Genomic DNA, 17,741 nt, shown 5'->3' with positions numbered 1-17,741 from the left:
GTAAAGCCATTAGCAAATTTTTGTAGCGCAGATAAAATTTTAGAAATAAATATGTCGCCAATTAGTAAAAAATAGCATTAGTCCAATTTGTGCGTGTAGTCCCGGTTGGGTAAAAGCGATATAAGGTCTCTATGCAACTCGGAGGTCCAGAGGTGGTAAACAATTTTTTATCGAACAAATTTTCTCCTATTATCCCCGCAACATTTGTAAAAAAATGAGATGCAAGCAGGTGTTGGACGCTAGCTGGAAGTTGTTCATCTGCACCGCCTTTTCCTTCATACAGCTCGCTCACAGTGGTGCCAGACATTCTGACCGGAAAGTGCTGTCTACTGAAAATATGCTGACATCATACTTTGCAGGCAAGTTTCATGTTGTAACGAGTACATAGCGTGCAAGCGGTATATTGCGAATGCACAACACTGGGCATGAAATGTTTAGGAGCTGTATTCTAGGGCAGACTTAACAAGGGCTTAGTAGACAGTAGGCTTAATGTTGGTGTTCAAAGAACGCAAAGACTGCTGGATGAAGCCTGAAGTGCAATTACCCCTTGATAATGCATTTTCAATATCAATACCCAAAACAGCGAGAAAGTTGCGTACACCCTCCCTGTACACTGTGCCCGCCGCGACGGCTCGGATCCTAATTCGTTGTGTCTCAGCACGCGAGTTCGCAGTCTGGAATCCCAGCCGTGTCGGCAGCAAGGGCGTCCGCAGAATTTTTTGCAGGGGGGGGGCCCATTGGTTGTTGGCGCCGGAGGGGGGGGGGTATATTCGTAGCGAAAAGGCACTATTTGCGGAGTAAATTTATTTATTTATATATAAATAAAAAATAAGTAAAATACACACATGAAAGAAAATTACAAGCAGCAAATCAGCAAATTAAAGCGCGGATTGTAGAGATACATTGGAGTTTATCAACAAAGAAACAATTAAAATTAATAAAAATGCAAAAAGATACTATCAATACTCGAAGTGCTCAGTCTTACTGCATACGGGTTCTCGACTCACCCGAATTGATGACCGGCACACAGCGCAATATGTTCACAAACACGCAACTACAGTCACTCAGTCAGTCTTCCTTGAACAGCAACTGTAGGCGCCTCGGATTTTTCTGGGCGAATTGCGTAGTTACACGGGTGATAAATTCATTTCTGTGCTTCATTACACGCTCTCAGTGCACAGTCATCATATATATTGATTGGAAAAATGGTTGAACGAGTACGTTGAAAACAAAAGATGACTATATATACAACGAAAACTTATTTACAAGATAAATGCACGCTCGCAGCTTCATACACCTCGCTCCATCTTGCTCGCGCATCCGCACAGTCGAGCAACCGCACACACACTGCTCGCCGCTCGTCGTTTTCTCGTCCGCTGTCTTGGTTGTTCTCACCTTCGTTGACAACCCGCCACTAAAAACACCGAAGCACAAACACAGAGGCGCGCACACGTGCAAGGGCTTACTTGCCACAATATCCACGAATGCGCACTTTTGGGGTGTAAGGAACGCCGCGCGACTTCCGAGGGGAAGGGACACCCGCAACTAATTCGGCCGGAAAATTTGTTTTTGTGCTTTTATGGGGTTCAGAGCCCCAAAACGACTCAGGCTATGAGGGACGGAGTAGTACAGAGTTTCGGATAATGTCGACCACCTGGGTCTCTTTACCATGCACTGACACGCACAGTACATGGGCGCTGTTGTGATTTGAGGCCCAGCCAGAGGTGACAGGCGAGCCAGGCAGGCGCCATCGGGCTGCGTTGACCAAAGGCGCTGGTTTTCGGAGAAGACGCAAGGAACGCTGGTGTGGGGGCGCCTCTGGAGACTGCGTCGCCGTGAACAAAAGCAGCTAATCCCCTTTGCCGAAGGTTCTGAAAGCGGCGCTTCTACCGCACCGAGCTCTCCCGTGGATCGGAGGAGACAGCGAGCGGCGGCGGCGCCAACTCGTCGCCCGCTTGCCCCTGAGCAGCCCGACAAAGCGGGGGTGGACACGGCTGATTTGTCCTTCCCCCCTCAAGAATTCATCGGTGGCCGGCGTACGAACGTATCATGATTATAGCGAGCGACCTGTGCCCTGTGCACTGTCTGCCTCCGTGTCGCTATCTCTCTAGAGATCAAAGAAACAGACACCCATCTCAAGACGGCTCGAAACACATGCTCGCCGGTGCCGCTGCATGTCTGCAACAGGTCGTCCTTCAGCAGAGCTGGCGGTGGCGTGGTTTGAAAACGGCGGAACGACGCGCGCCCGGACGCGGCATTTCGCAGATGTGACCAAGCGTCGAAGCGGGGCTGCTTTTACCCTTTTGGCTGAGCGCACCACCGCCCCTGGCGTGCGGCCATCACTCACGGTTCGAGTGAGTGATTTTCCAGGGGGGTGCAGCCGCCCCCCCTTGCCCCCCCCCTCCGGACGCCCATGGTCGGCAGGCTGTATTTTATTATGAGGGCGAGATGAAAAATACTCCCGTGTGCTGTGCGGCATGTCAATACGCTTAAAAACGACAGGTGAGGGAAATTAAAGGGGCTCTGAAACACCTTGCGAGGAGAGCACATCAACTCTTTCAATCACTACATTGTGTTGTTATGAACACGTGATCCAAATAATGCACTTCTACTATGTCAGTAGAGAACCCACAATCACGCGCGAAAGTTGGCGAGCCCTTTCCGGCGACTCTGCCATGCTCGCACCCTCCTCCGTCGCTCGCATCTGCGTATACAAGTTGAGAGATGGCGATTGGTTAAATTCTTTCAGACGTCAGGCAGCTGCCATGGCTGCGGCCAATCAGGCGCGTCGCTCCGGTGTGTCAGGAAGCTCCGCCCTTGGAGGTGGGGCCGGCGGAGGAGCGCCGACCTTCCAGCGCGCAAAAAGTGAAGAGTGGAGAACAAACTGAAGTTAAAATTTTGACTACTGATAACTCAGCTTCTACAAATCGCATTAAAAAAAAAAACTTCTTGCTGGCCAATATTCCTGAAGCGGGATGCTTTAACGTCCCAGGCGTAACTAAATTTTATTAGAGCCGCTTTCAGAGCCCCTTTAACCATGGGTCCTGCACTACGGCGTCCCTCACTTAGCCCAAGCTCGGCGTTTAAATGCTACGCCCCGCATAATCAACTATATTACCATTTTGCGACCAACCGTAAGATCATTCACTCCAAAGTCGACACGGCCGGGACCTTCGTGGTTAAAAGCAGGTCGCTCGCCAACAAGTCAACCCGGGAGTTGTGGGTAGGTAGTCCTTCCCATGTATATAGCGCTGCAAAAGAAACGAGGCAAACAGCCCTAAAAGGATGCGCACTCTGTAAAATGAGCTGCACATTATAGCCTACACTGCCCGCTGTCGTATCAGGTTGGGACTGTGTTTCAGGGTCTGTGCAGGCATAAAGTTTGCATGAGGCAGGGCTCGCCCAGAGAAACGTCGTTCAGAATGCGACCTGTCGAAGCACTTGCACATGGAAACAGCCAAAAAAAAAAAAACGGCAACAGGCACGCACACACAAAAAAGAAGATAGCGAGAACAAACATTACCGCCGTGCATGTTACTTACCCCTTTGGCAACAGGAACCAGTGACTATAAGTTATCTTAGAGTCCTATTTGCGTAGCTCCTCTGCAACGGGACGGGTGTTGCTGCCGTTTCACGTCGCATGACGCCAGGATGATTGCTGTCGCGTTTCCATTGTGCCCGAGGGAGGAAGGAAATGCGCTAAATAAATATGAAAAAAAAGAATAAAGAAAATGGACTCGGTGCTTAGTATGACTGCGGGGCGATATCTTCCGCAGCTGGGTTTCCACAGGAACAAAACAGGCGCAGCTGTATTGTTTGATAGGTATGTATTATTACATACTCAGTAGGTTCTTCGGAAGGCCGGAGTACAAAAGAATAACAGAGATTATCTCCTTGTTTAAGGCACGGCATTCACTGTAAGTAAAATAAATAAATTAAATGACGCATGAGACACGAAAATGCCATCCATGGCACTCGGAACAACTTTACTTCCACGTCGCATGTGTAACCTTCTCGATTATTCTGACGTACTTTTTTTTACATGCTTTAATGCTTGGCGAGCTTGAATTAAGCCGCCGGAAGGACACTGTGTCTAATTCGGCACCGAATTCCTAAGAGAGCTTGCCTGAGAGTCAGAGCGTTTGATTCCTTCGTGAATCTCTCTACTTTGCCCAATACGAGAACAAGATGTACAGCCATTGTCAAAAGTTTGGAACCAAGGGGGTTTTCTTTTGAGCCACACTGTGCCGTTCTTAATGGATCTCTAGCGCTCCAAATTTCCCGGCATGAGAAGATTTCTGGTACTGCCTCCTGCAATATATAGGTACCACTTCCATGAATGCTTCTGGAGTCCCAATATAAAGCTTGGAAGTGAACCCCCTGGGCTCTAAACTTTTGACAAAGACTGTACTTGAGACTTAGAATAAATAAACAAGAACATATCGCTTGGAAGGTCGTACAGCCACTTACGGTGGTATTGTGTTTCCAGCTGCGATGGATTTTAATTCCATCAGCTTATCTGAAAAGCCGGGGTCTCGTTATGAACAAAGCTTTAGCACAACAAGCTCATGCCTCATATAAGGTCACTCTCGTGAAGGTCTAGAGCCGCTAAAGTGGAAGTTTTATCTTATCATCACTTTAAAACACCGTACTGGCATGTTCCACTTTTGGAAGCGCAGTTGTCATCCCCGATTAAATATCTCGTTATAAGAAAAAAAAGCATTTTTGGTAACAAAAATACGTTTAGTTTCTGTTTTTGCCTTCACGTTTCCTGAATAAGGGAAACTCGGGTATGATGTAGCCTCCCGCCCGAAACTCAATGTAATCTTATCCTTAGCCCAAAAGGTACAACTAGACCCTGTCATGTTCCATTTTCGGAAACGTCCGCGCGCTTCGGGGGAAGGGGGGGGGGGGGGGGGTGCCTGCAATGAAACGTGTCGTTAAGCGACCTCGTAGCGGCGGCAACGCTTGTACATTTATCATCTAAAGGTCGTTTGGGGGGAACCTGCCTATCCCGGCAGTCGTAAATGCACGAAGCCTGCCCGCGATATCCAGTCTCTCTACTATCGCTTGACGTCGCCCAGTACAATTGACCGCCGAGCCCCGTGCTGACTATATTGCCGACCCTTCGTGGTTCGGGGTCGGTACTGCAGCTCGGGCACTGTCGCGGAAGGGTGCTCCTCCTTCGAATGTCTGTGGTGCGTCGGACTGCGTAAATATTGGATAACGTCTAGTGTGCTGTCGCCTCTTCCGAGGAACTCGAGGAAAAACCTTTTCCACAGTGCTTGCCTGCCTTCCGAGTTCGAATGCATCTTTGTGCTTTTCCCCCTTGAACTATTGTGCGAAGTGCATTTGGGAGTGAAAGTGAACGCGTAGCTTTCTTTAGAGCTACCGGTGCTACTCCGTCCCTTTCTGCCTTTTTTTTTCTGTCATTCCCAGTTTTGTGAGCAATCTTCCAATGCCCGTCCATAGTCCTGTCGACGAATGTTGTCTTTGGACACTCCGTTAAAGCATACACCGCACCTGTATAAGTCAACGAAGAAAGAAGAACTGCGTCGTTTCAACCGTGGGAGTGACTGAAAACTGGGGCTCTGATGTTAATACCATGTGCATAGGAGGAGGTCATTAGCAGTGTGAAAATCCACTGCCGTTTTCTGCGACTGTGTTCTACACTTGCCTCGGTGTCCCGGAACGTTTGGTGACCACTCGAGAAGAACTGTATACCTTCTGTCCGTACCATCTCCTTCATCATGGCTGAAGACGAACCGTGAGTTCCTTATTGTCATTTCACGCCGTACTTGATGCTGCTATGAAGTGGCGCACCTGTTGCTCGGAATGGTGTGAGGTGGAGAACAGACCTGTACAAGGATGCCAAAAAAATAAGAAAGAAATGACAAAGAAAATAATAGACCAAGTGTTCATCGCTGAAACGTGCCATCGTCAACCGTAAACCATTCTTTGACACTAAAACCTGTCGCTCCGTGATGAAAGCGTAGATCGGTTTTTTTGAGGAGGAAAACGGCTTATTCATTGCATTTCATCGCGACCAAAATCTAAGGAATAGCCGTAAATCGATACTGAGGCGTCAGTTTCTTTGTTTATTAGTTTTATAACGTCTATAAGCGCCATATGGATAAAGTCAGCCTACGTGCGAGCTCCAGAATGATTGAGAATCGAAAAGTCATTCCGGCCATATGAAACCGAGTTTCCGTGTTTCAGAAATTCACCATTACCTCGGGTCGTATTGCAGGTTTAACGATAGTTTGGTGAAACAAGTGTATCTTGAGTTATTATGTTTTCAACGAAACAAATATGCTAGTCTTTCAACAGCTAGTTGGACCCGATATCCGTTAGCGAAGCGGACAGGATCCTGGACATCTGGTGATATTTTGTGATTTAGAGACAAATGCGTAGACTCGAGTGACAGAAGCCGCGGACGTATACCTGTTGGGCATCTTCTTAAAAGTATTAAAATTGATGCGACCGACATATATTGTGGATTTCAAAGGATGGCAGGACTTTTTAAGAGAAAGTCAATGACATGACGCAGAGATGTGATATAGTGGTGACGCACAAGCCGCTTTTGGCCGCAGGCAGCGACAGCCAACGGGAAACTATAGGTGCACAGTACAAATTATTCTGAACAGATGAATTCTGGGAGCTACAAACTTGCAGAATTTGAATTGAATACATGCAGTTGAGAACGTGAAAGATCGAAAAAACGAAAAGAGCCGCTTGGAGCAGCTACGACCAATCACGGAAGAGAGCGTTTTCCTCGGCATTTTAACTTTCGCGCCTCCGCTTCAAGAAAAAGAAAAGGACCAGCCTTTTAGAGCCCACCCTACATGAAGAATTCAATAGTAGGGCTAGACGTGTTTTTCTCTTGAAATTGTTAATTTTTATACAAAATGGGCTGCTGTCGGGGCATTTTAGTGCGCAAATTGCAAAAACCACGGTATTGTAAACAGCGGTGAAAACGTTCGTCTTTAATTTACCAAAACGCTGCATTCCTGGAAGGGATAGAGAGAAAGAAAGAAAGAAGGAAAGAAAGAGAGAGAGAGTGTGTGTGTGTGCGAGAGAGAGAGAGAGAGAGAGAAGAAAAGAAAACCCCGTAAAACTACGAAGAATAATGTATCTGCAGATTCCGGAGCGCCAACCCTTTCCGAACTCTGGCGCCGCAACTTCGACAAGTCATCGCGGAAAATTCCGACGGCTACCGACTTTGCTAGGAGCCTAAACTCCTCGTCGGACCACCCGTCAAGCACGGCGCGTACGATGCCTATAGATTTTCTTTCTAACATGTTCCTCTAGCCGGGAAACACAAACACCTGCCCGCCTCCAATCGGCCGACACCCATCAAGCCCTGGAAGGCACACGCTGCTCCTCCCGTTTCCCGTATCGACATCTTCCCTTTCATCCTTCGTATCCCCAAATCCTTTCCGGCCCACAGGGTCCTCTTAAAGATCCTTTCTTTTCCTCCTCCTCCAGAAGCTCCGCATTCTCGCATTAGCCGCTCCTCACTGGCGCATCCCGAACCTGCAGTGGGGAAAGCGGGATGCAGCCGCAAGATGCCTTCTTGGCACGTTTCCGTATCGATCCCGAGGCGCAAGAGGAACCGCTACACTCGGCACACCAGTCCGTCCTCAGAGCTTTCTTTTCCCCTGAAGAAAAAGAATCCGACGTTGTACGGCTTTGTACTTGGGTGCCCGAGATACGCTCGCCCTCACCGCTTCCGCGCTTAGTACCGTTCCGCGGACGCGAGCGACAGCAGATCACCGCCGACTTGGCTGGGCGCCAGGTGCGTTTGAAATGCACCTCCTCTTCCACGCGTTACCTTTCCTCCCCATACTTCCCCAGCATCACTTCCCCACTTCCCCAAACATCTCGTGCGCCGCCTATCGGAGGTGCTAAAGACGTACTACGCACATGCGAGAATTCCAGACGCATTGCTCGGGTCTGCTTTCGGGCGAGAACAGTGCACCTGCAGCGTTGCCGTGGCCATAACTCACTGACGCAATTTGTGCGGAGGGCGACGCGTCGGAAGCGGCAGACGCACTTCCGGTCGATGTTTGCGTAGGAGGATACAGTCGTTGTGGAAGGTTGGGGTTGGGGGGGAGGGGGAGAGGAACAGGAAGAGGGACAAGGCGGAAATGGAACGGAGGAAAGGCAGAGACGTCGTCGGTTCTCGACACGCAACTCTTGGTAAACGCCGTGTGCAGGGCGGGAAGGCGATGGATGGGGCGAACGCCGCAAGACCATAGACGACCGTGACGATGCGGCTCCATCCTCTGCGAGCCAACGTCATTAGCAGTAATCGTTTCGATGGACTCATTACCTACTGATGGGTGTATACGTCATCAATAATGAAGTTGTAGGTTGTTTTTTTTTTCGTGGTAGTGGATGAGACAGGACAGAAGAGAAGCGGGAATGAAAGATGATGCGCAACGGTTTCTGGAAAGAGGGCTGTATCGTTTGCCATGGGCGCCTGCTCGAGGCTGGGTGGCTTCAAAACAGAGAACGTACTCTACACGGCTCTCCACGCCGATGGGAAGTGTGCAGCTTCAATCGAAATGCGGAATTGTTCATGTACGCAGATTTTAAAGCAAGCCTAAAGGCCGCGGTAGATCGAATATAAATCGCAGGTATTGACTTCGGCGCCTATCGAAAGCGCGGTGCACATTTTGTTAGTTTAGAAAAAAATCGTAACAATTTATTCGGGCCTTTATTTCCGACGGTTGCCTGTCTAGCCCTTGACAAATGATGAAAGATAGGGATTTTGCACGAATAGAAACAAAAAGTCCAATGATATGCAGCCAAACACTTTCAGCCGGCATCCTGATTTAAGCAGAGTGATTAGAAAATATAAAGTACCAGGCGAAAGGTAAAAGACGAGTAAAAATTATAAATGCAAAGGGGTAGAGAAGTTTGTTCTTTCCGGTATCCTTGCTGAAATCGCTTGTGTTTACTTGAGCTGAATGCACCATTTTAGCGCTGTTGTGAGTTGGGGTTTCTGCATAATCATGACAAAATTGAAGCCGAGAAAAATATAGGCAGGAGGAGGGCTGCAGAAACACATCAGCAACTTGGACAAGTGACATTCAGCCGATGTCTCTAATATACAGGGTGGAGATCGCGTTTGCGTGTGAAATGGAACGGACCCTCTTGGGAGAAATTCCTGTACGTCCCTCGCAGCTTTCTCCAGCGAAAAATTAAAAAGCTCTACAGAGCTTACATCATGTACAAATTCCACCTCTGCCGCGGCCTGGGCATGATATCTGGAAAACACGACTATTTCAGAGAATGGAAAACGACCTATAAGCTTTCGATCCTGTTGGCTGGGCCAAAATACTGTAGTGTTCCCACTCAGGTGTATTGAACGAAGGAACATAGTTTGGATGGTTTGTTACGTGGTGTTGGCAGCCGCCACCATTTAATATTCTCCCTGCCCCAGAACATCTTCCAACTTCCAACTGGGAATTCTCGAACAGTGTCTGTCAAAAGAGCACGCCAGTCAATCCAGCAGCACCTAGATTCATCACCGCAGCTTTAGTAAAAGCACTGTACCCGTCCTAAACTTCCCAAACTTTGAATATGAATAATAAAATGGACCCGCCTGATTACGGTATCTTTGTGCGCTGAAATTGCTCGGAGTCTAGTTTAAAACCCACTGAAGGCGTTAGGTGGGAGTTGGTTCATACAATGGCATGCGTTTTATTAGCGGATTCTCTGTATACCATGTCTCATCGGAAGAGCAGCGCACCGTTCCCAATATACTGCGCGTGTAGCCGAAAAGATAACACGCAGTGGAACAACCTCATCTGCAACATAATAATCGACTACAATGGGATAAATAGAATAATGGGTAAAGCAGTGGAAGGAGAGTGATATGAGATAGACGTGTCTCCTATTGCGTAGTTCTATAGCGCTGAACGCATGGGCCATAGCAAAGCAAACACCACGCTCACGTGCTGTCCCTTAGTACGTTTGTTCTGGGCTACAAAGATTCGGCATGCCGAGCCCCGCTTCCCACCAGTTTTTCGTGTACTCACTATGTATCGTGTGGCTGTGCGGTGATGTGTTTCTGTGCCTATGTGTCCATGTGTCCATGCGTAACCATGCGTAGGTTTCGCGTAACCTGTTCTCATTTGTCCCTGGGCTATCCCTCCCGAAGCGCTCCGTATATGCAGCGCATAGTAAATTATGGGATTGCAGAGTCCGCGTAATGTGAAAAATAGCCGAGACCTTCCCAAACTCTCCGGATGTTGTTATATCGCTTTCGTATCGTTTAATCACTGATTCCTAATGCTTTTCTCACATGATATGTATGACGTCATAAGGGTTCTAATGAATTTCTACACTCCGTATGTTTCGTGTGGTTTTCATATCATTCACGCGGAAAACACTCGAAATTATAGGAATCGTCATAAGGAACGTTTCAAAAGGAGTGCGTCCCTGCGCCCATCCGTCCCCATCTGATTCCCATATTGAACAAAATTCTGTTCCCATCTACCCTATCTCGTCACTGGTCGGTACATGGCTGCAACTTCCGAGGCACTGCATTCAACTGCGTAATGTGAAGATCTAAGCGAAGGCGTGGCGTTCGAAGCATCTATCAGCGCTAAACACGTTTTCCTGAGAGCGCTTGTCTTCGCGAAGTACTAAACATAAAGAACCAAGAATCGGGCTGCGCGGAATCCATCGAAAAAAGATGCGTGCTGGCTATTTCCCGCCAAAGAGGCTGGAGCATCTTTAGGGAAGAGCCGCGGGCGCATGCCCCTTCCCTTTGAAGGTCTGCGCTCTTCACTTCGAAAAAAAAAAATAAATTCTGAAAAAGCCCTCCTCACTTTATCGCTGGAGGCACTCAATCACTTCAGTGTTTACTTACCCGAGAAGGCCAGCTCCCCTCTTCGCCTGTACCCAAGACAGCCGTGGCGTTTGAAACTTTCCAAGTAGATGCGGTGAAGACGTTTCCTATAGCTTCTGTGCGTGTGCGTGTGCTTGAGCGTGCGTGTCTGTGTGAGACACAAACGTAGTTTCCGTCTAGGCGCTTATAAAGAATCTTTGGTTATTGATGATGATTTGATTTTTAATGGCCCAAGGGAATATTGATCAAAGAGCCCCATGGCCAGTGTGTTCGGTTTGAGCGATGTAAGATCGAAGACCTGTGTGGAATACCAAACTAAAAGATGCGGAATTAAAAACCTTGTACCCACTGGAAAACCGGTTGGTACCCGACAGCACTGGGGATCGAACCACGCACCTCAGCCATTCGAGAGAAATGCTTAAGCCATTAAGGAAATGCTGTAGTATCTTTCATTGTTAAAGCGGTCCGGTATAGATTTATTTCACTTAATATATTTATTTCCGACTTCACAGATGGTGGAAAAGCCATACGAAGAGACCTAATGGAATCCACGGCGCGTGCATGGCATTGGCAACAAACAGCAGTACATAATGAGTCATATAGATACACAGAGTTCTGGTGTAATATAGAGACATTGCAAAATGTACACAAAAGAGAAAACAGAAAACCAGTTAATTAGGTGCACATATTTCTGGGAAAATACGAAAAGACAAGAAATGAATACGCATAAAAAAAACAAACTTGCGGCTCAGTAACATTTTCCTTGTACAGAGGCGATGGGAGCATCCCTCGCAGCGTCTGCCTGCTATAGTCAGCGCTTGCTCGTGATATCTGCTAGGCTTGAATGTTCCGGATGGTTTCTTACATGTGGTGCATTATGACACGATGTAGAGGGAAGCTCACAGTTAAACCTTTACTGCTTGAAGCCCTTTACAAGTTCAGCTTTCGTGGACATCACTTTTAATGATAAGGAACTTGCACAATATTGCAGCATACTGTTGCAAACATGTTGATCGGCGCGGTCTAACCTTCCAACGCGTAGAAACGTGTTACTGTTGAAGTCTGTCCTGCGGTCGCCTCCGAGTAGTTAAGATTGTCATAGAAAACCAGTCGGGTGCGTCCAGATGGGGTTCTCCGGATATGATGATAGTTATGGTGCGGTTATACGATTTGCGAAAAAATCGAATTGATAAGCAACTTAGCGTTGAGAAAAACGCGCTTGTCCATAATTTCTGGGTAGGACTTGGAGAGAATTGTCAGTACGCCGGCGTTCTTTCACTTCCTCTGCATCTAAACGCGACTATGCCCTTGCCGGGGCAATTCTCTACGGCAGGTGGCCCTTTTGCAAGGGCGTGGTTTGAATTTCTTAACGGATAGCTAAGCGGGGCTCTCAGCCCACTTTGACGTACTATGACTTTTGAATAGAGTATACTATTCTTTAGTCGAAAACGCCATGGACTCTGTGTGCAGCGCCCCTAGCGGATGGGGTAACCTTTCGGGCACGGAAAGTGACTCCTGCGCAGCTCCCTCCGATGGGTGTACCTTCTGGCGCGCACTTGTAAAAACGAATCTCCTGCCTATGAGTGTCCACCAACCAACCACGACCCTACAGAAGTTGCCCCATCACCCTGCAGAATGATTTCACCCGCCATCCACCCAGCCATGTAAAAAAAAAACAACAGAAAAGTTTCTGTCGTCACAACGGATTTCCTGTAATGTTTCTGAACGAGAACACTTAACGACTAGAATTTTTGTATTAACAACACAATTTTGTCTATTTATGACTGAAAAATACTACAAAACGGCATGATTACAGAAAAGGACTACGAAAAAAAAAACTGCAGTACCACAGGAAAAGACTACAAAACCACAGGAATATCTGTCGTTACGACAAAACTAAAAATATTTAGTCGTGTTTTTGACGCGGTTCTGTAGTTTTTTTTTCGACTGAGAAATACCACTACCCACCTGCATGCTCCGAAATCCTCCATCCACCCGAATCGCACGCAAGAGCGGAAGTAAAAAGTGACGGCAAAGTTAAAATCAGAGCCCCAATCAAAAGGCTATCAGTGGAAAAGCAAAATGCGCAGCCAATACTGTTAACGAAGATATGTCGCAGCACTTCGTATGATCGCCTGTGCGCATGTTTTATCTTATCTTGTTAACGAATGAATATCGAAGTCTCTTAGTTAAGCGGCGTTGAACAACCTGCGAAAACTTCTGGGTTCAGATAAAAAAATAGACCCAATGCATGCCATGGTCATCGTAAGGTCAAAGAGGATCGAAGTACCGAGGCCGTACAGGTGCTCCCGAAAGCACTGAGAAAAACAAAACTGAAGCGAAAGCTGAATTTATATTGTTTTGTTTTTTCCGTCGCAACGCATGAGTTGTCAGCCGCGCAACGCTCACCGCTCACAGAGCTGTACAGCGCCGGCGTTATGTTCCGCTGGGAGGTTGTGTGACACCAGGCAGAACCGTGCCACGACCGAGCCTGGCTCATTTGCTGTTTTATGCAGGATGCATATTGTATCTTTCTTTTTCCTTGTCTGCTGGGTTTGGCTTGTACTTCTCTTTTCAGTCGCTCTTTTGAAGGCCCAGTAATTGTGGCCCTAACAGATAGGCGTGATCAACGTTCACTTAATTCTGAGCGGATGGTAACTGTCATTTTTCCATTGTTTCTTTTTTATAACCCGTCATGGGTGGATCATACCGCTTAGAACGAACGGATTATGGCAACGTGCGTCGTAACGTTGATTAAGTGAGGTTAGGTTTGGGGTCGGGATGCGTCTGCGGTCACTGCCGACGCATTACGTTATTCACCCTTGGCAGTCTTTTTCATGCAATGACCTCTTTCCTTGAGCGCATTTTTATCCCGGCACTATTTCTCACCCCTGCGGCACCGATCCAAAACAATCACAGCCCCGATTCGCATGCCATGAGGGACTCCTCTAATAATATATTCTAGACGAACAGCACACCCTACATTGAATATACTCGATCAAAATTCTCGTTTGGTCAAGTTGGCGACCGTTCATGTTGACTTCACAGCGCGAAATGCGTAAGGACAAAAATAGCTTTCGTCCTTGCGTGGTTCACGCTGTGAAGTCAATATGAATATACTCGGCCGACGTTCTCAATGGTTGTTCGCTTTACTCAACAAAAAGGGAGTAATTACTCATTGACATCCAGCCAAGCGCAGCCATACGGCTACGAAAAAAAGCTGTACAGCTTTCTCAGAAACTTCGTAGTTAAAGAAAAATTCGTCCTGGTCCGAGGATAGAACCAGAGATCACCGCTTCACCGAAGCAGTCACTCTACCAACTAAGCTAACCGGAACAGCAGGTTTACGGTAGGGCTAGAGCGAACTGATCCATAACTCGAAGTGGGAACAGTGTTGGTCAAATGTTTAGGGGAATCGCCCAAGGTAGAGTAGATTTGTAATAAGGGAGTAATTATTCATTGGCATCCACACAAGCTCAGCCATACGGCTATAAGGGAAAGCTGTACAGCTTTCTCAGAAGCTTCGTAGGAAGAAAAATTCGTCCTGGTCAGGGGCTCGAACATGGGACCACCAAGAGTCAACAAGAGACACTTGCTTGAACTCTCATTGAAAGGCCACTGAGAACAAATCGAAGTTAGTCAGTATCAGACCACCGGCGATAAATAAATAAATAAATAAATAAATAAATAAATAAATAAATAAATAAATAAATAAATAAATAAATAAATAAATAAATAAATAAATAAATAAATAAATAAATAAATAAATAAATAAATAAATAAATAAATAAATAAATAAATACTGCGTTTAAATGGCAAGATCATTACTTTCATTTAAGCTAGAATAGGTGAAAAAAAATGATATACGGGTGTCCCCACCACCGGCGGTTTTAGGAAGCAAACTGCGGTGACATCAAGACAGGTTCTATTACGAGCGGATCCTTGAGGACTGCCTACACTGCCAATCACTTCAACAAATCGACCTTAAGTGCCCACCGTAACTAGTGCCACTGCATCATATTCTGCGCTTAGCCATTCTAAACCGTCTGCCATTTTTTTGCTACGTCATACGACGACAACCTCTTTTGCACCGTAGCTAGTCTACCCTGTAGGTATCCCTGCAAGAAAATTTCAGCTAAAAGACTTACGATGTCAAATAAAATGTTTGCCCAACGTTTCGGGACAGTTTATACATAGAGTCCTCAACAAAGCGCGGCCCGTTACTGCGAATGCACGCGACAGTGAGCAGCGTTCCCCTGCAAACACTCTTCTAATACAACGGGCACACGACAGCCCGAAGAAGAAAGAACAGCCGCGAGATTGCATCGCGCCGGCCGTAACGGCTGAGCAAACACAGCGCTGCGCATAGCGTGATGCGTTTCTCTGTGTTGTGTCCCTACACGTTATTCCGCCCGTTGAACGCCTTTGTGTAGCGCTGGCGCCAAGCGCAAATCCAAAGGTTTGATTCTTTTTCCTCTATCTGGAACTTTTTTTTTTTCCTTTTACAGTTTTGCTTATGCGTAACGCATGTTTACGCTCGTCGCGCAGTTGTAGTACAACGCCGAGCAGCGTCGGAGTTCGCTGGCAACGATACGCAGAAAACGGGTGGTTTACTGCGCTCAGGAATTTGAATGTTTACGCGGATAATGTAACCAAATGTTCTGGAAGAAGAAGAATGCTTAGAACGATCTATGCTGTGACGAGAGTGAGCGCGAATCGAAAAAAGGAGCGAGATTGAGGGTAACTGACAATCGGATGGAGCGGCGGGAGCGCAGGAAATTTTCGAGAAGCGCAGGTTGCAAGGGTGGAAGAGCGGGCTAGTTGGTAGTTCATCTTGAGGAAAAACACAGCGCTGTATCCTCTTGCCTTTCTTTGTCCGTGTCTTAGGAGTGCGCTGTGTTTTTCCTCAAGCGCAGGTTATAGGGATTATTGGAAGTCACGTAAAAAGGGCTTTGTTCTACAATGGCTTAGCCTTGATTTGTGAGCTGATGAGGATGATGATGATACATGTAGGAGACATCCTCCGAAGTGTATCCGTGTTTCCGTCACAGTTGTATCAAGTTGCATTCGAGAACTTTACGCTTAATGAGGCACACAGAACTGTGGCATGTTCGAAGATCTCGCACGAATTATGGATTTCAGATGGTTGAGTCTAGCATTCCACAGATTTTAAATAAATAACACCTCACAACAGAGAAATTGCGCGCACTTTCTAAACTTGACTTGTATTCACTTTTTGTATAATGCTTGCTAATACTTCACTGTTCATTCCAATTCCTTATGTAATAGAGTTGTTTGAATTTGATGTCTATTGTTTGCAAACTAGCTTCGTAGTCGTGATATTTGTTGCGTGAATCTGTGCTACTAACCTTTGTCAAAGCGTCCGCTGTCAGTTATTGGGAGGTGGGGCTAGTCAAGCTACTAATGTGTAGCTTTTTTCCCACCTTGCCTACCGCACCTCATGTATCAATTTTTGCTTTGTGGTAAAAATAAACTTCAAACAAACTGCCATGAACACCTGCTGCTGGCTGAGGATAATGTCATCATGGGCCGGGAAGCTTCCTGTGGGGTCATGTGACCATGGTGGGTGTGGCCTATGCGAGCCTTCATTGTTCTGTGAGGGTGCCTTTAGAATGCGCTATACGGCACACTATGGAGCGAGCTATAGGCGCACTCATAGCGATGGCAGCCTTTCAGCAATCGCTGTGACTTCGTCACCCAAATAGATAGTGATCAACCTGAACGCTTTCACTTTATGCAAAAAAAAAAAAAAACAGCGCGAACAAACGGTGACGAAAGAAAGAATACACAGGAACAAGCGCTGACTCTCAACTAAAGTTGAGACTAAACTAAACTCAACTGTCCTGTGGTCAGATATACATTGGGCAAACGGGGCGCTGTATCAACACACGACTCGGATAACATCTCAATTCATTAGAATCTAATCGCTCCACTAATCTAGTTGATCATTGCCGAGAGTATAAATCCTGTTTTCCGTCCTTGCATTTTACTGACATTTTGTACAAACACCCCGACCAGTTGACCAAGGAAATTATCGAGGCGTACAACATGGCAAAGAAAGCAAGATTGTGTGTCAGCAAACCATCCCTGCTCCTGCGTGACTGTGAGGTTGCATATCTGGACATCACTTAGTAGCACGTGCGTTTTGATTTTGGTGTTTTTTGTTTTCTTTTTTCCTTTGATAAGCGTGTTTCCTGTGATTAAACTTTAGTTGAGAGTCAGCGCTTGTTTTTGTGTATTCTTTCTTTCGTCCCCGTTTGTTCGCGCTGTTTTTTTTTTGCATAATGTATCAACAACTCGCCCGCGTATCTATCCTGTTGCTTTCACTTTCATTAACCATTTGGTGTCTTCTTTTGCTAGCAGTGGACTTGGCATTTATTTATTGTTTCAGCGTTTTGAGTGGTCGTTGGCGATACTCTTGGAATTTTGAAGGTTTTAGATGGATTCAGAACGCGAGGTTTAGTGTTCGCTACGATTTTTAAATGCAGTTTTTTCGCCGATAAATCCCTGTCGAAAGAAGAAAGTACAGTTTCTGCCGTCACTACAGATTATATGTAGTGTTCTTGACCAAAAATTTGTAATAGTGAACATTTTTTGGTAACAACAGAATTTCATGCAGTTACTACTGAAGAGTACAACAGAACTGCACACTGCAGAAAAATAACACACAAAAAAAACAGAAAAACTACAACAAAACTACAAAAAAAACATTTTATTGTATTTTTGACAAAATTCTGTCGTTTTCTACGACTGTGATGCGTCTTTTTTTTTTAATTTGCACTACAAACGTGAGTTTAGCCAGAAACTGTCCAAGAATCAATTTTTTAGTGAGATCAATAATTAGAGGGAGTATTCA

General features: G+C 46.4%; 1 protein-coding gene across 9 annotated transcripts in view; it reads left to right on the top strand.

Annotated features, from left to right (window-relative positions):
- LOC149348194 (BAI1-associated protein 3-like) overlaps positions 1–17,741 on the top strand; it is a 397,925-nt gene that overhangs the window by 44,256 nt on the left and 335,928 nt on the right. Inside the window, exon 1 of one of the 9 annotated variants that reach the window (XM_089587978.1) lies at positions 4,937–5,767. The exons of the other annotated variants lie outside the window; for them this stretch is intronic. Coding sequence (XP_089444104.1) covers positions 5,751–5,767 — 17 coding nt within the window. The 5' untranslated portion in view covers positions 4,937–5,750. Of the gene's footprint in view, positions 1–4,936; positions 5,768–17,741 lie in introns of those variants that run through there. 9 annotated transcript variants of the gene reach the window in all.

The sequence above is a fragment of the Amblyomma mixtum genome, chromosome 4 (assembly GCF_055824585.1).
Source record: "Amblyomma mixtum isolate Tamu chromosome 4, ASM5582458v1, whole genome shotgun sequence".
Classification (NCBI taxonomy): domain Eukaryota; kingdom Metazoa; phylum Arthropoda; class Arachnida; order Ixodida; family Ixodidae; genus Amblyomma; species Amblyomma mixtum.
This window is presented reverse-complemented; position numbering and strand designations above follow the sequence as displayed.